This window comes from Loxodonta africana, chromosome 1 (assembly GCF_030014295.1).
Source record: "Loxodonta africana isolate mLoxAfr1 chromosome 1, mLoxAfr1.hap2, whole genome shotgun sequence".
Taxonomy (NCBI): Eukaryota; Metazoa; Chordata; class Mammalia; order Proboscidea; family Elephantidae; genus Loxodonta; species Loxodonta africana.
Window position 1 is genome coordinate 238,776,707 of NC_087342.1, and position 23,883 is coordinate 238,800,589.

Consider the following 23,883-nt stretch of genomic DNA (forward strand, 5'->3'; position numbering starts at 1 on the left):
TTTCCAATACTGATGCTTTGTGTTCCCAGTTCATGAGTTAAGCCAAAACCATGACTTCAGTTTAAATGTGACAACATACAATCTCTGTGAATTGAATTGTTTCATGTTTATCAATCATATTCAAGTTGCACCAATAGCTAATCCCATTTGTAGCAAATTGATAATTAAATGATTTAGGACCGAATATTTTGCAAAAAAAAAAAAAAAAAAATACGCAGAGCTAACTGATGGAGAATACAGTAGCTACTCCCTCTTATAATTTTCACCAGTAGTTTTGTATTCCAGAAATATATTCTGGCTATAGAATCTTGTTTATCATCCAGAAATTTTTGGCATGAATTTTCATATGGACTGCTGTGATGTTGACAATTTCTTGGCCCTCTTTTGATCTAATAGTTTACATCATTGGAAGAAAAATTATTCCTTAAAGCAGGATCTGTATTTCTATCATTTATGGGGTCTCCAGATGCAACAATTTCAGATTCTAAAATAGTTTCACTTTCTAGGCCATTATTAATTATTTTTTTAATACAGAAAGAATGGATGCAGAATTTGGAACAAATTCTAGTACATTTGTATTGCTACTAGTAGTTACAGTGCTAGCAGTACTAGTACAACTGTTTGTACCCATTAAACTCAAATGTTCAGTTGAAGAGGCCTCTTCTGATTCATTACATTTTAAAAAGGAAGTTAATTTTGGATTTGTCTTTAGGGATTCACAAATCCTTTTATCTTCTGTGAGCTTTCACTTTTTGCTCTCCACTTAGTTGTTGCCTTTTCATTTTACCTGGATCTAAAATTATGTCATTTTAAAATTTGGTTCTACCATAGAAAATAAATTTGAATAATTGAAAATAAATAAAATTTATAAAGTAAAATTTATGTTCAAATTGGGATGTTAACACAAATATTTATATTTGAAAATTGTTGTTTTTAGGTGCCATCGAGTTGGTTCCAACTCATAGCAACCCTGTGTAAAACAGAACAAAATATTGCCCAGTCCTGTGCCATCCTCACGAGCATTGTTATGATCGAGCCCACTGTTGCAGCCACTGGGTTAATCCATCTCATTGAGGGTTTTCCTCTTTTTCACTGACCAAGCATGATGTCCTTCTCCAGGGATTGATCACTCCTGATAACTTGTTCAAAGTATGTAAGATGAAGTCTTGCCATCTTTACTTCTAAGGAGCATTCTGGTTGTACTTCTTCCAAGACAGATTTGTTTGTTCTTTTGGCAGTCCATGGTATATTCAATATTCTTCGCCAACACTACAATTCAAAGGCATCGATTATTCTTCGGTCTTCCTTAGTCATTGCCCAGCTTTCACACGCATATGAGGCAATTGAAAGCACCATGGCTTGGGCCAGGTGCATCTTTATTTTCAAGGTGACATCTTTGCTTTCCAAAACTTTCAAGAGGTCCTTTGCAGCAGTGTTGCCCAGTGCAGTGTGTCGTTTGATTTCTTGACTGCTGTTTCCATGGCTGTTGATTGTGGATCCAAATAAAATGAAATCCTTGACAACTTCAACCTTTTCTCTGTTTTTCATGATGTTGCTTATTGATGCAGTCATGAGGATTTTTGTTTTCTTTATGTTGAGGTGTAGTCCATACTGAAGGCTGAGGTCTTTGATCTTCATCAGTAAGTGCTTCAACTCCTCTTCACTTTCAGCAAGCAAGGTTGTGTCATCCACATAACACAGGTTGTTAATGAGTCTTCCTCCAATCCTGAAGTCCCGTTCTTCTTTATACAGTCTGGCTTCTCGGATTATTTTCTCAGCATACAGATTGAATAAGTATGGTGAAAGGATACAACCCTGATGCACACTTTTCCTGACTAATTTGAAAATTAATAAGTAAAAAAAAATTGATATGGAACATGTAACTTTATTCTTCAGGTCTGACATAGTCAAAAGAAATAATACTAGACAGTCGGAAATGATTTCATTCATTCGTCATACAATGTTGGCAGGTCTTTTGCAGAACTGCATGGATGTTTTTCATCTCAAAAAATACTTAAGAACTTGTGGAGTCACTTTCTGTACTTTGATGCTATGTCTTCACAGTTTGTTGGACTACTGCTAATACCTAACGGGGGTGAGAGCAGTTGCAAAGCGCATGAACTACAAAGGTGCGCTCAATCTGAAAACGAGTGTTTGTTCACTTTGGGCAGGACAGGACCAGATATGTCACCAGTCATGTGATTACAGCCACTCAGAGAGAGAACTGAAGATGAGGTTATACCCAATTGGTCCAAAATGAAAAAAGGAAAATATAATTGTTATCATATACAAAATCTATAAAACGGCAGTTTCTTTCTTTGTGGAATTGTTTAACTCCCGTATTTGGAGACATGTATGTAATTGATGTAACAATAGCACCCACTTCTGGGTCAGCAAGTCTGTTTCATGAGTCACAACAATTCAATCAATTTCTTAAAAGTCAGTCTGAAGGGAAATGGAAAATAAAACATATTTATATAATTTTTATTACCTAAATATTCAATTTATTTCCTCAAGGAACAGTTCAATTTCCTTACACAGAGATACCTAAATATTCTGATAAAATATAAATGTAATGTTCTGATAAACGCCCTTCATTGCTTTCTTGAAGACAAATTTAGAAACAAAACTCACTGTTGCAGAACAGAAACATATTTTGCATGATAAATACTGAATTTTGCATTCTCTTAATATGCCTAATACCTCATTTATTAGTACATACAGAGGGATATCAAGCACTGTGTCCTGGGTAACAGATAATAAGAAATGAAACTCACTTGATACATAAATCAAAACTGTTCATGTTAGATAAATACTAATATTTCCAGTATTTTTTGACTTTTGCTATGCTAGTATTATACTAAATTATTACCCCGTTAGTATTATATTACGTGTATGCTAAATTGTGTCTGCCTATATGCCAAGCATGCTTTAAGTTTATAAATATTATTGTTTATAAAAGTTAGGACATAACTATAAGTAAATGCTATACAGATAAAAAGCACCCTGATTGGATGCATTGCAGAGGCGGCCTTATCCGCGTTCCCTTCCTGGAGCGTCATCTGGGTCTGGAGTCCCCATTGGCTGTTCACCAGAAGATATGCAAACACCCTTGTGTTTGTGTCATGGCAGAGAGCAGTGCTGGCCCTCCTGGCTGGAGCTGCTGGACCAGAGATGTGGGTGTATCAGACGGTTCTTTCAAAGTGAATCAGAGACCCGTTATCTATTAATGCAATCTGTCCTTGCCCAGTAACCGCTCATGTAGGATCCTGTTTCATATGGGGTGAATGTAGCAAGAATTAGACTAGACGGCCCACCCCCATCGCTTGTTTATTAGAAAGAAATAGTATACTTCCGAGAGACCTGCCTAGATAAGGAGTTTCAGTTACACATGAGGGGACCGAAGGCAGCAGATGTCAACAAAGGTGTGGAAGTGGTAGGGGCCCTGTAGCTTATACAGCCTTGCACGTGGGCACCCTTGTGACCCTGCATGAGCTTTATTTCCACCTGGCAGGTTCTCAAGCACTGAGCTGGCATCAATGTCATTTAGTGCCCAGCCAGTTCCCTTCCATTGTGGTGCTCACTTTTCTTTAAGTCCTGTCTGCTTGGCAGCTATGGGTCTTTGCTGTGGACAACTGGTGCCCCTGTTCTGTTGCTGCTCTAATCATGTGCTTACCTTACTTGTTGGATAATCCATCCCTGTCTGGAATAAACTAAAGAGGTAAACGGACACTCAAGAAAAACCAAAGAGGCGTTGCCTGCAGGACTAGTCAGACCCCAGATATCTGAGCCTGCTTGGCAGAAGGTCTTGTAGATTAGTGCAGCACGACATGTTTATTTCTTTGAGGCTGGTTTACCCTTTTCTGGGGCCAGTGACAATCCCTAATTCCACTGGTAACAAGTAGAACCAGGGAACCAGCAGAGCAAGTTAACACACGTGCTCAACCTAGGGGTCGGTAGTCTGTTGGTAAGTGGGCACTGGGCCCTCAGAACTTCTAACATGCCTGATGGGGGGGCTTTCTACAGGGCCAGGGAATGAGGAGCCCCCAGAGACAGACGGAGCAGCCCAAGCTTGAAGGCTGCCTTTGGAAAAACAAAGGTGGGGGGGGAACATGGCTGAGTCCCCCAGTCTGGGCTCCCTGCCCCCATGCCTTCAGGTTCTCCTGAACATATTGGGGAGGATGCTGTGGCAGGGACTGAGGGCCAAGGTCAAAGCATGCATGGTGAGGAACACCAATGCCAGTGCTGAGAGCAGCTGTTCCCTTCGGCGAAGCTCTGGCTCCATGCTCGTACGTCACAGATGAGGACACCAGGGCTCAGAGGGGCAGGGATACCCAGTGTCCCCAGGCCTGGCAGTGTCTACCCACCCTGCCCCCACTCACCAAGCACTTGGGGACCGACTGCCTCTCTTTTCCAGCCAAGGCAAGGGGCACCACACACAGGGAGAATGAGAAACTTTCCCTGCGCGCATGGCTCTTGGCCTTGACAAAGCCGCCTCCTCTCTAGCCTCAGCTTCCCGCTTGCAGGAGGCAGATAATAGACTCAAAATCCTTAAATCCCACCCAATAGGAAGGAAGAACACAAACCTGCAGTTCAGTCACTGAGGGGGCTAAGGGCTAACCTGCCTCCAGCTGACGCAAATATAGTAAAGACAGTCGCTAGGTTTCCTGCACACAGGGACAGATTCCCCAACAAGCCAGGTACACATGGCCTTCACTGTGCTTCCTTACTAATCTGTAGGGCACAGTTTCATCTGTTTCTCACCATGTCATCTGAGACTGTGCCCTACAAATTACTAAGTAAACGCAATTAAGCCCGTGTATATTTTGCTTTCTGTAAACCCGTGCATACCTGGCTTACTGGTTAATGCGCCCCTGGTCACTATGGGTTAAAAAATAATTCATCTAAGACAGAGCGCAGTGGTTTCCGCCGTGTTCCGCGCAGGAGCCATGGGCAGAGGCCCTGAGAGGACCCAGCCACCCCAGGGGCCAGGTTGCCGGCCCAGCGGCCAGGCTGGCCTAGAGGAGGGTGGATTCCATCACTGCCTGCCCGCACACCTGGTACCAGGGAGCTCGTCCTCCACATACTGGGCATGACCCAGGCAGGCTCCGCCCTTCAGGAATTCTGCCTGCATTCCAGGTTTAATGAAATGCTCAACCAGGAATTTGATGCTCTGTAATCCCAGGGCCAGGAGGACAAAGTCACCCCCTCATCTGGCCCAGAGAGGCCACCTCCCCTGGGGGACCGTGAGGCCCAAGGAAGGTCTGCTGGAGCTGCAATCTGCTCCTCACTTGGGGCCAAAGGTCAACAGTGAGGGCTGTGCTGTCCCTGTCCCAACCATCATGGCAGCCCTGTGCCCGCCCACCTGCCCTCTCTGAACACAGGGGCCTGGGAACCATGGCTGTGCCTCGAAAAAAGACACATAGGACTCATGAAGGGGGAGCCACTAGAGAGACAGACCGACTGAGAGACAGAAGAGGGCTGGGGTACAAGGCAGGAGAGGGCCCTGAGAAGGTCAGTGTTACACTCTCAAGCTCGGACAGGTCCCTCAGGGCCCATCTCTGTTCCAGGATGGCTTGTCACATGTGGTAAGAGGGAAGGATAGCTACCCCGCCTGATGCTGCCAGAGATCAGCCTCGGGCTCATCCAAAACACACGGGTCCATTAACTTCAGAGCTCAGACACCATCACTCTCACCACACAGGGCCACATGCCCTCAGAGCTCAAACACCATCACCCTCATCACACGAAGCCACATGCCCTCAGAGCTCAAACACCATCACCCTCAGCACACGGGGCCACATGTGCTCAGAGATCAGACACCATAATCCACACCACACAGGGCCACAGACCCTCAGAGTTCAGACACCATCACTCTCACCACACGGGGCCACATGCCCTCAGAGCTCAAACACCATCACCCTCACCACACGGGGCCACGTGGCTTCGGAGTTTAGCACCATCACCCTCATCACACGGGGCCACATGGCCTCAGAGTTAGCACCATCACCCTCACCACCCGGGGCCACATGCCCTCAGAGCTCAGACACCATCACCCTCACCACACGGGGCCACAGACCCTCAGAGCTCAGACACCATCGCCCTCACCACACGGGGCCACATGGCCTCAGAGTTTAGCACCATCACCCTCACCACACGGGGCCACACGCCCTCAGAGCTCAGACACCATCACCCTCAGCACACGGGGCCACACGCCCTCAGAGCTCAGACACCATCACCCTCACCACACGGGGCCACAGACCCTCAGAGCTCAGACACCATCACCCTCACCACACGGGGCCACAGACCCTCAGAGCTCAGACACCATCACCCTCACCACACGGGGCCACAGACCCTCAGAGCTCAGACACCATCACCCTCACCACACGGGGTCACAGACCCTCAGAGGTCAGACACCATCACCCTCACCACACAGGGCCACATGCCCTCAGAGTTCAGACACCATCACCCTCACCACACGGGGCCACATGCCCTCAGAGTTCAGACACCATCACCCTCACCACACAGGGCCACATGCCCTCAGAGCTCAGACACCATCACCCTCACCACACGGGGCCACAGACCCTAGAGCTCAGACACCATCACCCTCACCACACAGGGCCACAGACCCTAGAGCTCAGACACCATTACCGTCACCACAGGAGCCACACTCCCTCAGAGTGCAGCAACATCACCCTCACCAAATGGGACTACTGGCCTTCAGAACTCAGCCACCATCATCATCACCACTTGGGGCCACACACCCTCAGAGACCCCCAGCTCTCTCCCAGCCAGATTATCTTCTTGGCCATGAGCGCATGCTCCAGACTCACAGGGATCCATGAACACCTGTGGACTGTATAAAGGCCCCAATCCCTCCATGAAGCCATATGCCATTCAAACCCAGGGGTAAGGGCAGGGGAACTGGACAATGAATAGGAAAGAAGGAAGAACTGATGCTTTGAATTGTGGCGTTAGAAAAGAATATTGAATATACCATGGACTGCCAGGACAAATAAGTCTGTCTTGGAAGAACTACAGCCAGAATGTTCCTTAGAAGGGAGGATGGTGAGACTTCATCTCACATATTTTGGACATGTTATCAGGAGGGATCAGCCCCTGGAGAAGGACATCAGGCTTGGTAGAGCAGAGGGTCAGCAAAAAAGAGAGAGATCCTTAACGAAATGGGTTGATACAGTGGCTACAACGGTGGGCTCAAACATAGCAAAGATGGTGAGGATGGTGCTGGACCAGGCAGTGTTTTATTTTGTTGTTCACAGGGTCACCATGAGCTAGAGCCGGCTAGAAGGCACCTAACAACAACAACAACAAGGGAAGGGGAGTGTGGGCTTGATGGGCTGCTCAGGGGACAGGACATCAGGCCACCCAGCTCATGTGACAGGGAATATAGCTGGTCATGTGTTCCTCAGCTTGGACCATACACGACCAGCTGCCCTCTCTGAAGTCTCGTCTTCGCCCCTGAATCCCTAGTGGTACAGTTAATGCACTTGCTGATAACCAAAAGGTTGGAGGCTCGAGTCTCCCCAGAGGCAGCTTGTGAGAAAATCCTGGCCATCTACTTCTGAAAAATCAGCCCCTAAAACCCTACGTGGCGCAGTCCTACTCAGACACACATGTGGTCACCATGAGCCAGAATCAACTCTACAGCAAGGTTTGTCTCTGTCCTGCCTCTGTTTCCCCAAATCATGCTTGTGACTAAAGGCCCAGGTCTGTGAATCTGCACAGAGGACACTTTATGAGATTCTTGAAGCAGGGGCTCTGAGGTCTTCCTGTTTAGGAAGCCTAGCTCTCTGTGTCAGGAGTCCAGCCCAGAGCCAAGATGGCTTCCGGCTTGGGGGCGTGAGTTGTGACCAGGGAGAGATGGAGGTCTGTGCTGAGTACCATGGCAACCCTTACAACCTTACTGGCACCCAGTCAAGGTTGTTCTGGCCTCACCCTCTGTTCAGAGAAGCGAGTCCTGGGCTCCGCCTGCAAGTCACAGTAGCCCCAAACTCCTCTCCTGATCTCACACTCTGGGCTCAGCCACGGCCATCTCAGATGTCCCAGGCAGGAGGAGGTGGCAGCTGTGATTGCCTCCAGGTGTCAGATCATCCACCTGGGCACTTGCTCAGCAGCAGGAACACACCTTCTCACAGAACACACCTTCTCACAGAAAACACCAGCTGCCAATACCCCAGCAATCCTCTTTTGTGACCCCACGGTGCTGAAGCGTGTCTGGGAGAAAGCCCCTCCCTCCCCCACAGTCCCCTCCTCGGCCCCTCCTGTTTCCCAGACTAAGGCTGCCTCGACCCGGTACTGCAGAAGGATGCCAAGTCGGCCAATGTGTCCAGGCCCTGGGCTCTGGCTTCATGGTGAGCAGTCCCAAAATTCCAACACTTCCTACCACCAACGTGCTTGTTATGCATTGAATTATGTCCCCTAAAAATGTGTGTCCGTTTGGCGAGGCCGTGATTCCCAGTATTGTTTGATTGTCCACCATTTTGTTATCTGATGTGATTTTCCTATGTATCGTGTCTTAGTCATCTAGTGCTACCGTAACAGAAATACCACAAGTGGATGGCTTTAATAAAGAGAAACTTATTTTCTCACAGTCTAGCAGGTTACAAGTCCAAATTCAGGGCATCGGCTCCAGGGGAAGGCTTTCTCTCTTTGTCGGCTCTGGAGGAAGATCCTTGCCCTCAATCTATCCCTGGTCGAGGAGCTTCTCAGGCACAGGGACCCCATGTCCAAAGGAAGCACTCTGCTCCTGGTGCTGTTTTCTTGGTGCTATGAGGTCCCCAACTCTCTGTTTGCTTCCCTTTCCTTTTATCTCTTGAGAGATAAAAGGTGGTGCTGGCCACACCACAGGGAAACTCCCTTTACCTTGGATCAGGGAGGTGGCTTGGGTAAGAGTGGTGTTCCAATCCCACCCTAATCCTCTTAATATAAAATTACAATCACAAAATAGAAGACAACCACGGAATACTGGGAATCATGGCCTAAGTTAATACACACATTTTGGGGGGGACATAATTCAATCCATGACATTTTGTAAATCCTACCCCTATTATTGTGATTTTCCTATGTATTGTGTCTTAGTTATTTAGTGCTGCCATAACCTCTATGAGGTTAAAGAGGCAGGGTTAGAGGCAGTAACGTTAATGAGGCAGGACTCAATCTACAAGATAAGGTTGTATCTTGAGTCAGTCTCTTTTGAAATATAAAAGAGAGAAGCCAGCAGAGAGACAAGGGACCTCCCACCACCAAGAACATAGCGCTGGGAGCAGAGTATATCTTTTGGACTTGGGGTCCCAGGGCACAGAAGCTCCTTGATTGGGGAAGAATGATGACAAGAACCTTCCCCAAGAGCTGACAGAGAGAGAAAGCCTTCCCATGGAGCCAGCACTCGGAATTCAGACTTCTAGCCTCCTAAACTGTGAGAGAATAAATTTCTTTGTAAAAGCCTTCCACTTGTGGTATTTCTGTTACAGCGGCACTAGATAAACCCCACTAGTCTCTCAGTTTGTCGTACTGTGGGGGCTTGTACGTTGCTGTGATGCCGGAAGCTATGCCATCAGTATTCAAATACAAGTAGGGCCACCCATGGCAGACAGGTTTCAGCTGAGCTTGCAGACTAAGAAAGATTAGGAAGAAGGATTCGGCGGTCTACTACTGAGAAGGATTAGTCAGTGAAAACCTTACGAATAGCAGCAGAACACAGTCTGATACAGTGCCAGAAGATGAGCCCCCCAGGTTGGAAGGCACTTGAAATACAACTGGGGAAGAGCTGCCTCCTCAAAATAGAGTCGACCTTAATGATGTGGATGGAGTCAAGTTTTTAGGACCTTCATTTGCTGATGTGGCACGACTCAAAATCAGAAGAAACAGCTGCAAACATCCATTAAAAATTGAACCTAGAATGTATGAAGTATGAATCTAGGAAAACTGGAAATCACCAAAAATGAAATGGAACGCATAAACATTGATATCCCAGGCATCAGTGAGCTAAAGTGGACTGATATTGGCCATTTTGAATCAGACAAACATATGGTCTACTATGCCGGGAATGACAACTTGAAGAGGAATGGTGTTGCATTTATCATCAAAAAGGATATTTCAAGATCTATTCTGAAGTACAATGCTGTCAGTGATAGGATAATATCCATACACCTACAAGGAAGACCAGTTAATATGACTATTATTCAAATTTACTCACCAACCACTAAGGCCAAAGATGAAGAAGTTGAAGATTTTTACCAACTTCTGCAGTCTGAAATTGATTAACCACGCAATCAAGATGCATTGATAATTACTGGTGATTGGAATTCGAAAGTTGGAAACAAAGAAGAAGGACGAGTAGTTGGAAAATATGGCCTTAGTGATAGAAACCATGCTGGACATCGAATGATAGAATTTTGTAAGACTGACTTCTTCTTTGCAAATACCTTTTTTCACTAACATAAACGGCGACTATACACATGGACCTCGCTAGATGGAATACACAGGAATCAAGTCTACTACATCTGTGTAAAGGGACAATGGAGAAGATCAATATTATCAGTCAGAACAAGGCCAGGGGCCAACTGCAGAAGAGACCATCAAGTGCTAATATGCAAGTTCAAGTTGAAACTGAAGAAAATCACAGCAAGTCCACGAGAGCTAGAGTACGACCTTGAGTATATCCCACCTGAATTTAGAGACCATCTCAAGAAGAAATTTGACTCGTCAAACACTAATGACGAAAGACCAGACGAATTGTGGAATAAAATCAAGGACATCACACGTGAAGGAAGCAAGAGGTCATTAAAAAGACAGGAAAGAAAGAAAAGACCAAAACGGATGTCAGAAGAGACTCTGAAACTTGCTCTTGAACGTCAAGCAGCTAAAACAAAAGGAAGAAATGATGAAAAAAGGCTGAACAGAAGATTTGAAAGGGCAGCTTGAGAAGAGAAACTATTATGACAACATGTGCAAAGAACTGGAGATAGAAAACCAAAGGGAAGAACGTGCTTGGAATTTCTCAAGCTGAAACAACTGAAGAAAAAATTCAAGCCTCAAGGTGAAATAGTGAAGGATTCTATGGGGAAAATATTAAACGACACAGGAAGCATCAAAAGAAGGTGTAAGGAATTCACAGAGACACTATACCAAAAAGATTTGGTCAACATTCAACCATTTCAGGAGGTAGCATATAATCAGGAGCCGAGGGTACTGAGGTGAAGAAGTCCAAGATGCACTGAAGGCATTGTCAAAAAACACTACTTCAGGAATTGACAGAATATCAATTGAGATGTTTCAACAAACAGATGAAGCGCTGGAGGTGCTCACTCATCTATGCCAAGAAATGTGAAGACAGCTACCTGGCCAACAGACCGGAAGAGAGATCCATATTTCTGCCTATCCCCAGGAAAGGTGATCTAACCGAATGTGGAAATTATTGGACAATATCATTAACATCATACACAAGTAAAACTTCCCTGAGGATCATTCAAAAGCAGCCACAGCAGCATATCGACAGGGAACCGCCAGAAAGGCAGGCCAGATGCAGAAGAGGCCGTGGAAGCAGGGATCTCACTGCAGATGTCACATGGATCCTGGCTGAAAGCAGAGAATACCAGAGGATGTTTACCTGTGTTTTATGGACTAGGCAAAGGCGTTTCACTGTGTGAATCATAACAAATTATGGGTAACATTGCAAAGTATGGGAATTCCAGAACGCTTAATTGTGCTCATGAGGAAACTTTACATAAATCAGGAGGTAGTTGTTCGAACAGAACAAGGGGGTACTGCGTGGTTCAAAGTCAGGAAAGGTGGGCATCAGGGTTGTAGCCTTTCAAAATACCTATTCAATTTGTATGCTGAGCACATAATCCCAGAAGCTGGACAATATGAAGAAGAGTGGGGCATCAACATTGGAGGAAGGCTCATTAACAACCTGCTTTATGCAAATGACACACTTTGCTTGAAAGTGAAGAGAACTTGAAGCACTTACTGTTGAAGATCAAAGACCACCGCCTTCAGTATGGATTATAACTCAACATAAAGAAAATAAAAATCCTCAAAACGGAACCAATAAGCAACATCATGATGAATGGAGAAAGACTGAAGTTGTCAAGCATTTCATTTTACTTGGATCCATAATCAACACCCATGGAAGCAGGAGTCAAGAAATCAAAAGATGCATTGCATTGGGCAAATCTGCTGCAAAATACCTCTTTAAAGTGTTAAAAAGCAAAGATGTCCCCTGAAGACTGAAGTGCACCTGACCCAAGCCACGTTGTTATTGTTGTTGTTAGGTGCCTTCGAGTCAGTTCCGACCCATAGCTACCCTATGCACAACAGAACGAAACACTGCCCGGTCCTGAGCCACCCTTACAATCGTTGTTATGCTTGAGCCCGTTGTTGCAGCCACTGTGTCATTCCACCTCATTGAGGGTCTTCCTCTTTTCTGCTGACCCTGTACTCTGCCAAGCATGATGTCCTTCTCCAGAGACTGATCCCTCCTGACAACATGTCCAAAGTATGTAAGATGGAGTCTCGCCATCCTTGCTTCTAAGAAGCATTCTGGTTGTACTTCTTCCAAGACAGATTTGTTCGTTCTTTTGGCAGTCCATGGTATATTCAATATTCTTTGCCAACACCACAATTCAAAGGCGTCAATTCTTCTTCGGTCTTCCTTATTCATTGTCCAGCTTTCACACGCATATGATGTGATTGAAAATACCATGGCTTGGGTCAGATGCACCTTAGTCTTCAGGGTGACATCTTTGCTTTTCAACGCTGTAAAGAGGTCCTTTGCAACAGATTTGCCCAATGCAATGCGTCATTTGATTTCTTGACTGCTGCTTCCATGGCTGTTGATTGTGGGTCCAAGTAAAACGAAATTCTTGACAACTTCAATCTTCTCTCCATTTCTCATGATGTTACTTATTGGTCCAATTGTGAGGATTTTTGTTTTCTTTATAACATAAAGTAATCCATACTGAAGGCTGTGGTCTTTGATCTTCATCAGCAGTAAGTGCTTCAAGTCCTCTTCACTTCCAGCAAGCAAGGTTGTGTTATCTGCCCAATGCAGGTTATTAATGAGTCTTCCTCCAATCCTGATGCCCCTTTCTTCTTCTTATAGTCCAGCTTCTCAGATTATTTGCTCAGCATATAGATTGAAAAGATACGGTGAAAGGATATAACCCTGACTCACGTCTTTCCTGACTTTAAACCACTCAGTATTCCCTTGTTCTGTCCGAACAACTGCTTCTTGATTTATGCACAGGTTCCTCATGAGCATAATTCAGTGTTCTGGAATTCCCATTCTTCACAATGTTATCCATCATCTGTTCTGATTCACGTAATCAGATGCCTTTGCATAGTCAATAAAACACAGGCAAACATCCTTCTGGTATTCTCTGCACTCAGCCAGGATCCATCTGACATCAACAATGATATCCCTGCTTCCACGTCCTCTTCTGAATCCATCCTGAATTTCTGGCAGTTCCCCGTCAACATACCGCTGCAGCCTATTTTGAATGATCTTCAGCAAAATTTTGCTTGGGTGTGATATTAATGATATTGTTCAACAAGGTCGACATTTGGTTGCACCACCTTTCTTGGGAAGAGGCATAAATACGGATCTCTTCCAGTCCGTTGGTCAGGTAGTTGTCTTCCAAATTTCTTGGCATAGACGAGTGAGCACCTCCAGCGCTGCATCTGTTTGTTGAAACATCTCAACTGATATTCCATCAATTCCTGGAGCCTTGTTTTTCACCAATGCCTTCAGTGAAGCTTGAACTTCGTCCTTCAATACCATCAGTTCCTGATCATACACTATCTCTTGAAATGGTTGAAATCATTGACTAATTCTTTTGGGTATAATGACTGTGTTTTCTTTCCATCTTCTTTTGATGCTTATTGTGTAGTTTAATATTTTCCCCATAGAATCCTTCACTATTGCAACTTGAGGCTTGAATTTTTTTTTCAGTTCTTTCAGCTTGAGAAACACCAAGTGTGTTCCTCCCTTTTGGTTTTCTCTCTCTAGCTCTTTGTACATGTCATTATAATACTTTGTCTTTTTGAGATGCCCTTTGAAATCTTCAGTTCTTTTACTTCATCATTTCTTCCTTTTGCTTTAGGTGCTTGATGTTCAAGAGCAAGTTTCAAAGTCTCCTCTGACACCCATCTTGGTCTTTTCTTTCTTTCCTGTCTTTTTGATGACCTCTTGCTTTCTTCATGTGTGACATCCTTGATGTCATTCCACAACTCATCTGGTCTTTGGTCATTAGTGTTCAATGCATCAAATCTATTCTTGAGATGGTCTCTATATACAGGTGGGATATACTCCCGTGGACTTGCTCTGATTTTCTTCAGTTTCAACTTGAACTTGTGTACGAGCAGTTGATGATCTGTTCTATAGTTGGCCCCTGGCCTTGTTCTGACTGATATTGAGCTTTTCCATAGTTTCTTTCCACAGATGTAGTAGATTTGATTCCTGTGTATTCCGTCTGGTGTGGTCCATGTGTATAGTCACCGTTTATGTTGGTGAAAAAAGGTATTTGCAATGAAGAAGTCATTGGTCTCACAAAATTCTATCATTCAGTCTCCAGCATGGTTTCTATTACCGAGGCCATATTTTCCAACTACTGATCCTTCTTCTTTGTTTCCAACTTTTGCATTCCAATCACCAGTAATCATCAATGCGTCTTGACTGCGTGGTTGATCAATTTCAGACTGCAGCAGCTGATAAAAAATCTTTAGTTTCGTCATCTTTGGCCTTAGTGGTTGGTGTATAAATTTGAATAATAGTCGTATTAACTGGTCTTCCCTGTAGGCGTATGGATATTACCCTATCACTGACAGCATTGTACTTCAGGATGGAGCTTGAAATATCATTTTTGATGATAAATGCAACACCATTTCTCTTCAAGTTGTCTTCATGACTATATGACTGCCTGATTCAAAATGGCCAATACCAGTCTACTTCAGCTCACTAATGCCTAGGATATCGATGTTTGTGCGTTCCATTTCATTTTTGATGATTTCTAGTTTTCCTAGATTCATACTTTGTACATTCTAGGTTCCGATTATTAATGGGTGTTTTCAGCTGCTGCTTCTCATTTTGAGTCACGCCACATCAGCAAATGAAGGTCCCGAAAGCTTTTCTCCATCCACTTCATTAAGGTAGGCTTTACTTTGAGGAGGCAGCTCTTCCCCAGTTGTATTTTGACTGCCTTCCAACCTGAGGGGCTCATCTTCTCGCATTGTATCAGACAGTGTTCCGCTGATATTCGTAAGGTTTTCACTGGCTTATTCTTTTCAGAAGAAGACTGCCAGGTCCTCCTTCCTAGTTTGTCTTAATCGGGAATCTCAGCTGAAACCTGTCCTCCATGGGTGACCTTGCTGGTATCTGAATACCTGGTTGTATAGCTTCCAGCACCACAGCAACATGCAAGCCCCCAGAGTATGACAAACTCACAGATACGTGCACCCTAAAAACTCCTCTCCTGACTACTTTTTATTAAAGACTTGTTGAAGACTCAATAATAGAGGATGCTACAAACTGAGTTGAGATACCTCAACTTTCTCCTGCCAATTTCCTGAGGTTGATTTTTTCTTCATTCCCAAAATCATGGGGGATGAACCACCCACAGAACCATGGACAAAAGTGGTCCCCCCAAGGACACTATAGCCACTTCTCAGTGATGTCACTGCTGTTTGAAGGAACAGCCCTGGTGAATTCATTTATCCAATGAGCAAGTAGAATAAGAATGGCGCAGCTTCCTGTCCTAACTCAGCTCAGCTTTCCCTTGGAGCAATAGGGCCCTGAGACCTAGGCAGCTTGGCCGCGGCTCACTGACATGGCTTCTCGTCGGGGGTGGAAGTGTTGCGGTAGTCTTCATTCCTTGTCTAGGGCCCAAGAAAGGATCCAGCACAAAAACCTACCACCCAGTTTCCCTTTGATGGTGTTGAAGTATTCTGAGCTGGGACTACCCTTCAGGCCTGTCCACACATGTCCTGCCCTGAGGCCTGGGGGCCAGGGAGGCTGCATCATGGTCTTAGCCCTTCAGTGGGACGGATATGGGGCTGGGGGTTGTCAACTGCCCAGGATGAGGGAGCAGCCCTAAGAAGGAGAAGCTTGTTAACCCAGCCACCCACAAAGGGCTGAGACATACATTCTCTGGGTTCAGAGATTAGATAGCTCCAGAGGGGAGGGCAGCCAGGGTGGAGGGAGGACAAGGGGAAGGGGAACCAGGGAAGAGAGGAGCCAGAGGGAGGGGGGCCAGGTGGTAGGAGGGCCGGGGAGGGGGCCAGAGGGAGGGGAATCATGGGAAAGGGGACAAGGGGGAGGGGACTAAGGGGAAGGGGGGTCAAGGAGAAGGGGAACAGCATGGAGGGTGACAGGGTCGGGGGGTTAAGATGGAGGGGACTAGGGTGGGAGGGGCAGGGTGGAGAGTGACAGGGTAAACGGAGGCCAGGTGGAGGGGGTCCAGGGTGGAGGGGGGCCAGGGCGGAGGGGGTCCAGGGTCAAGTGGGGACCAGATAGAGGGCGGCTAAGGTTTAGAAGACCATCACCTCCACCGTGTTCCCAGAGTGCGCACCCACGTCCTTCACCACAGGACTAAACTATGTCCCAGCGTTAACCCACCAGGTTTGCTGAAACCCCCTCTCTGTAGAGCGTGCTGTATAGAAGGGTGAGCTTGGTCCTACAACACGGAGGTGTGTAGGTGCCTGAAAGGCATCTCTGCTGCGCCCCTAGCCTGGTCACTCTTCTGCAGGGCACATTCTCCCTGCTGCTTCCCCTCAACTCTCCAGCCACGGCCCTGGGTGGGGGGCTCCTTCTGAGATACCGCGGAGTACACAGAGTCACTTCTATTGCAGAAACTGGGGACAATTTTAGGGAAGAAACAGAATAAGATGAAAGATATGAAGTAAAAAAACCCTCCTTCTACATAAATCACATTCCTTTATAAATATTAGGAGGCCCTCTGTGATGGTTGAGGTTGTGTGTCTATGTGGCTAGGCCATGAGTCTCAGTGGTTTGTCAGACGTTATGTAAACATCCTCCATTGTGTGACCTGATGTGAGCAGCCAATCAGTTCAAAGAGGATTTTCCTTAGGAGTGCAGCCTGCCCTGCATCCAATATAAATGGATGTTTTGACAAAGCTCACTCTCCCTCATCGTCCTCTGACCTCCAGTTCTTGGGACATGAGCCAGCAGCCTGCCGCCTGACCTGCCGATTTTGGATTTGCCAGCCCCTGCTACCACGTGAGTCAGGAGAAGGGTCTTGGGTCTTGCCAGCTTCCACAACTGTGTGAGCCACTTCCTTGAAATAAATCTCTCTACATATATTTCTATATATGCTTCACTGGTTTTGCTCCTCTAGACAACCCAGACTAAGACACCCCGTGTAGTGCAAACAGTTAACATGCTTGGCTGCTAATTGAAAGGTTGGACATTCAAGCCAACCCAGAGGCAACTTGGGAGAAAGGCCTGGTGACCTACTTTTGAAACATCAGTCGGTGAAAACCCTATGGAGCACAGCTCTACTCTGACGCACATGGGGGCGCCAAGGCCGACTTGATGGCAACCGGCTGGTTGTGTAAATATTTACTGGCTGCCAGTCCTTGGATTTGCTGATTACAGAAGCATCCAATGGTTATAAAACTTTAAACAAAACTTTAAATGGGACAAAGCTACCCATTAACTGAGCTTCCCAGCCAGTTGGGAAAAGTCCACCACTATTAACATTTAACAGCGAGGCCAAAATCTCTACTCCAAGGACACAGAGGGGACTGTCCCCCCCGCCCTCCCCCCAGCCCTCTAGAGCAGTCTTTCCCTGATGCCCAGGGTCCTGAGTGCCTGGGAGTCCTATCTGGAGGCCCAGTGTTGGGGGGCTGCCGCAGACAAACACAGCAGAGAAGGGGGCACCTCCTCAAACCTCACACCCTCTGGCCAGCCCACCTGCTGGGCCCTCCCCCACGAAAGCCCAGATTGGTCCTCTAAGGGCACCCACCACATGCCGGCTCCATGTCCTTTGTGAAATAAAGGAGTCTGCACAAACATGCTCAGAGCCTACGCGTCCCCCTCCACAGCTCTTGTTCTTTCTCTCTCCCCTGCGAGGCTCTCCTTCCCCGCAGCCCTCATTCCTGGAGCCCCAGCTGCACCCGCACCCCTTCTCCCCACCCCCTCCCGCCGTGGCTGCTCAGCATGGCCTGTGGGATAGAACAAGTGGCCTGCCTCTAAGGAGTCCTGGGTGGTACAGTCAATGCACTCAGCTGGTGACCAAAAGGCTGGAGGTTCAAGTCCACCTAGAGGTGCCTCAGAAGGAAGGCCCGGTGATCTGCTTCCCCAAAACCGGCCACTGAAAACCCTAAGGAGCACAGTTTTCCACTCTGACACACCATATCACCATGAATCTGAATCCACTGAAAACCCTACGGAGCACGGTTTTCTACTCTGACACACGATGTCACCATGAGTCTGAGTCCAAGGGGAGATCTGCAGGAGGAGGTGACAAAAGCCACACTGGCAAGAGCAGGAGACGGCCTTAGTCCCCCCACAGGACAGACGGAGGGGACTGGCAGGATCCACATGGACCTGCCTCTCTGCTGGCCCCCTCACACCAGCCACGCTAGGAGAGGACAGTGCTGGGTGGAGACAGAGGACACTGGGTGGTGGTTGCAGTGAGATGTGTCGGCTCCCAGCATGACTCTAGAATTGCGTGCTACACTCTCGGTGCTGGGACACAGCTGCCGCAGTCATCACAAGGAGCGAGGGACTTTCACTCAGCCTCGGCGTCACCTTGAGAGGCCCTCAGGCCTTGCGCCCTCTCTCCTCTGGGTCCTTCAACTCTGGGACTCCCAGGGTGGGCTCCTTCTGCTGTGCCCGGGAAGCCTGCACCCACTGTCCCTGCATGGGAGCCCAGGGAACCAGGGTCTGGCCGCACACTCTCGGGGCTTGCCAGGTTCAGAGTGGCACGTACATCTCGGTTTGCCCACTACGCAGCCATCCAGTCTCAACTGGTGGGGGACTGCAGTGCCCGACAGAGAGCCCTGGTGTAGGTGGGACTTCCTTGCTTCCCACAGGGATCCCCCAGGCGGGCCACGGAGGAGCAACACTGCTCAAGGCTGTGTGCGGTTGGGGGCGGGGGCTCTGGGTGCACGTGGAAGCCCATGGCTGGCTGGGCTGTAGGGAAGCCCCTCATGGGGGGAGGGGAGGGCTCCAGCCCCCGTCAACCAGCACGTTCCACTTGGGTGTTTTTAATAGAATTCCAGGTAAGAGGCCTTCAGACAAAGGGTGGGAGATGAGGGGCCCAGACCTGCAGACCTAGACGTACACTGAGGCCAGGCTGGGAGCAGACTCTGTTCTTTCCAGGGGGGACAAGAGAGGATGTCTGTGTGTGACTGAGTGTCTGAGTGTGAGCATGTGTACATATGTGAGTGTGTATGAGTGTGTGCATGGTGTGTGTGTATGTGTATGAGTGAGTGTGAAAGTGAGCATGTGTGTACATATGTGAGTGTGTATATGCATGTGTGAGTTTGTGAGTGTGCAAGTGTGTGTACATAAGTGAGTGCATGTGCATATCTGTGTGCGAATGTCAGCATGTGTGTACATGCTGAGTATGCATGTGTGTGACTGTGTGTAAGTGTACACACACGTGAGTGTGTACATGTGAGTGTGTGTGATTGTGTATATGCATGTGTGAGTTTGTGAGTGTGCAAGTGTGTGTACGTGAGTGTATGTGCATATCTGTGTGTGAATGTGAGCATGTGTGTACATGCTGAGTATGCATGTGTGACTGTGTGTAAGTGTACACACGTGTGAGTGTGTACATGTGAGTGTGAGTGTATGCCATGCATGTGTGTGTGCATATGTGGATGTGTGAGTGTGCGTGTGTGTGAATGTGAGTGCATGCTATGCATGTGTGCCTGTGTGAGTTTATGTGTCAGTCTGTGAGTCTGTGTGTGTGCATGTGTGAGTGTGTGTGTGCACACGCGTGTACAGATTTACTACAAAATCCCCACACGCAGCCTCTGGGTGCATGTCGGAGCACGTCCAGTGCAGCGGGACGGGAAGTTCTTTCTTAGCTAGGTGTGGTCTAGGGTTTCTGGCTCACATGCCGGAGCGCCCCCAGGGACCCCCGGGGGGAGCAGGGTGCAGGAAGCACTCGGCAGTGTGGGCACTAGGGGGTGGGGGGAAGGGCAGCACTTACTTCTGACCACACTGAGGCCGAAGAAGTGGGCTTCTCGAATGCTCTTCAGGTCGCACACCTGCTGGAAAAGCTCTCGTCCCGTGGCCTTCACCTGCAAGAGAGGTGGGGAGGAGGCTCAGGAGACGGCCTTGCACACCTGGCCCTGCCGGCAGGCCTGCCCACCGAGACTGAGGCAGCACACTCGCCACTTCTCTGCAAGAGTCCGAGGGACTGCACACTGTCTATGACCCCAGCCGGGCAGGGCAGTGCGGGCGTCCAGGCCTGGTGCTCGATTTTCAAAGGCCACTTGGGCATGCCGGGCAGCCCCCAAGCCTCCACGGCCTCCTCAGCCCCCTGCCCAGGCCGCTCCTGAACGCCGGGCCTAGGGTCTGTGAACCGTGGACAGGGCGGAGGTGCTGTGCACGGCAGCAAGGAGTGGGCCCCCGGCCCGCGGAGGTCAGCCCGTTACCAGGGGCCGCCACTCCCTCCCAGGCCCCACAGTGGTCCGGTATGGGGAAGGGACGTAAGAAGGCGCTGAGCTGTGGTCAACGGTATTTCCACTCGTGAGTTTAGCTGAGCTGTAAAAAAGCAGTTGCCGTTGAGTAGTTAGTTGCTGCCCTGTTGAGGGGTGTGTGTGTGGGTTGAGGGGTGTGTCGGGGGCGGGTGGGGGGCGGGGCATGAGGTAATATACACACAATGCCCAGCAGAGGGCGCGCTGCACAGCCACCATCTATGTAAGAAAGGAGAGCCGTCTTTATGGCATTGACTGATGGAGAACTGGCTGCAAGCCACCTTGGGCTGTCCATACAGTTCAGAAACTTCCAGAGAGAGCGACAGGCTGGCAAGGTGGGCACTAGAGCTGGCTGGCATTAGGAGAATTTGCAAGGCATTTCTTTTTCCGCTCAATTTTAAGAGCCTGTGGTCTGAGTCTCCGTACAGCATTGCAGAAATGGAGGCAATAAGAACTCTGTTAGGAGAGCCAACTGTAGAGAAGCCAGATGGGCCCCCAGTACTTGTATTAGTTCAGAAGACTCAGAAAGGAGTCACCACCCCCAACCAAAAGTCAAAACCAAAAACCCCGAGCCTAAAAAAAAAAAAGTTTTTTTTTTTTTTTAGCTGATTTGTTCTTTCAGTCAGTCATCACACACGTGCCCAGAGCCACATGTCAAACGTCCAGCCTGCCTGTCCCCCATTCTTTTTGCAAGACTAGCACCTGGGCCCTGGAGCCTCTGGGTAGGGAGCCCCCTGTGGGACCAGGGTGGGCCCCAGCTCTAACTCACGCACACGGCGACAGTGAATGAACTCCCATCTTTACACCCAATAGGGGCCCACAGGTGTTTCTGTTCTCCAACTGGTCCCCAAGCACTGCAAGACCTGACTGAGAACACGGGGTTCATCCGCACCCCCAGTTTTCCAAACAACTGCTCCTTCCAAACCCTGCCCAGGGGACTTTCTCTACCAACACCCCCACCCACCTCCCTCTCGTCACTTGCCAGCTCCTGCAAAAGTCAAAGTCAGGTCCACTCTGACGGGAGTGGGGTCAGCTTCCAGGCTGTGTCCCTTGTGACCACAGGGGGCCTGGGAATGATGATGTGAGGATCACTGTATCCTTGGGGTGACCTATAGCATGGGAGTTGAATTGTGTCCCCCCAAAATATGTGAGGAAATCCTAACCCCTGTGCTTGAGGATGGGAGCCCATAGGGAAGAGGGTTTTGTATATCAGTGTGGGGTGTGTCCTAAGCCCAATCACTTCTGAGCCATAAAAAGTGCAGATTAGACGCAGAAGCAAGCAGCAGGAATGGTGGGCAGAGACGCCACGTGCAGACCTCCAAGGGATCCATGAACCTCGAGGCTGCAGAAGCTGGGACCAGTGTCTCCCCCACAGCCGACGGACAGAACCTTCCCTAGAGCTGGTGCCCTGGATTGGGACTTTAGCCTCCTGAACTGTGAGAAAATAAATGTCTGCTCTTTAAAGGCCCCCATTGTGGTTTTTCAGTCATAGCAGCCTTAGGAGAGCGAGACGGTCAACTTCGTAAAGAATCTAGGTTGTGCACACAGAGGGCTTAGTTAGCCACGTCTCCATGGGTGTGTTGGCCCTGATAGAAACGGGGCTCCTCAGAGTCTAAGTAAATACTGGAAGACTCTGATGAGACAAAGAGCAACTTCCTAGTTATCCCTCTGGGATGTTTGAACAACTGGATAGAAACTTCCATCAGCTCTGCCAAGAAGCTGTGACAGACCCATCGCTTACACCTTTGTTTGGATGTCAACCTGCAAAAAAATTATTACAATTTGTTTTTTAATCTATATTTTTAGAAAAAGATTTTGTAGGGGCTGATTGTGGCCAGAGTCCCTCAGTAGTGTAAATGGTTAACACACTCAGCTGATAATCAAAAGGTTGGTGGTTCTAGTCCACCCAGAGACGCCTCAAAAGAAAGGCCTAGCAATCTACTTCTTGAAAAATCAGCCCTTGAAAACCCTGTGGAGTACAGTTCTACTCTGACACACAGGGTCTACATCAACTCCACCGCAATTAGTCTACTGGTAATTGTCATGACTAATGGGGCCCCAGCTAGCAAGACCAACACAAGGAGTCAGTATTCTGGTCTCCTCTTGCATCTACCCAAAGTGCTCATTAATAGGTGCTTGGTAAGGGCCTGACTGAATAAACGAATGATTTAATTAACATGTCTCACTGAAGGAAATTCTGAATAATGTGATACCGGGGAGCGCCCAAATGGAGCCCTCTTACCAGAAAGGATTAGAGGGATCCTAACTTTTCTGTTGACCTCTGGGCCCAGCACTGAGTGAACGTCCTCCCAATAGAAAGGCTAGCAGCCCCTGGGAGCACAGGTTCCTGGCTGGGGCTGAGGCCCTCAACTTTGTCTGCAAGCTGATGCTGGCACCTCCCACCTATGGTCTGGGATCCACCACCAGGGAGGCTACGCAGGCAAGTCAGAGCCCTGTATTCAACAGCACACTTCATGGGAGCACCCCATGTCTGTTGGAGGGTGATGGCGGGGGGGGGTGGTCAGTGGCAGAGAACATGTAGGAGAGACTGAGAGAAAGGTGGGGGCTAGGACAAAAGACTTCAAGAGGTGTACCACACAGAAGACACTTCCTGATTACCCAGACCCAGTCAGGGATGCTGGGGACCCAGAGAGAACCCACCGCACATTTGTCTGTTATACTATGGTGGCTTAAATGTTGTTGATGCTGGAAGTTATGCAACTCATACTTCAAATACCAGCAGGTCACCCACAGTGGACAGGTTTCAGCAGAGCTTCCAGACTGAGACAGACTAGGAAGAAAGGCCTGGCCATCTGCTGCCAAAAACTAGTCAATGAAAACATTACGGATCACAACAGAACACTGTCTGATACAGTGCTAGAAGATGAGCCCCCTAGGTTGGAAGACACTCAAAATACTCAGTGGCCACAACAATGGACTCGAGCACACCAACAATCAAGAAGATGGCACAGGACTGGGCGGCATTTTGTACATGGGGTGGCCATGAGTCGGAGCCGACTTGACGGCAGCTGACAACAACAGGGAGAGAATGGAAGCTGAACAAGGAAGCTTGGTGGACTTGCAGTTTGGTGGTGATGGCAGAACACAAAGGCAACAAGGCCAAGGGCACAGGCAGACACACTTCTCCAGGAATGCCTGAGTCAGATGGTTGTTCTCGTATGGGACAGC

At 48.0% G+C, this 23,883-nt stretch overlaps 1 protein-coding gene across 1 annotated transcript in view; it reads right to left on the reverse strand.

Annotated features, from left to right (window-relative positions):
* FRMD1 (FERM domain containing 1) overlaps window positions 1–23,883 on the reverse strand; it is a 38,598-nt gene that overhangs the window by 13,471 nt on the left and 1,244 nt on the right. The window contains exon 2 of the mRNA XM_064294984.1: window positions 20,205–20,295. Within this exon, the coding sequence (XP_064151054.1) occupies window positions 20,205–20,295 (91 nt within the window). The remainder of the gene's footprint in view (window positions 1–20,204; window positions 20,296–23,883) is intronic.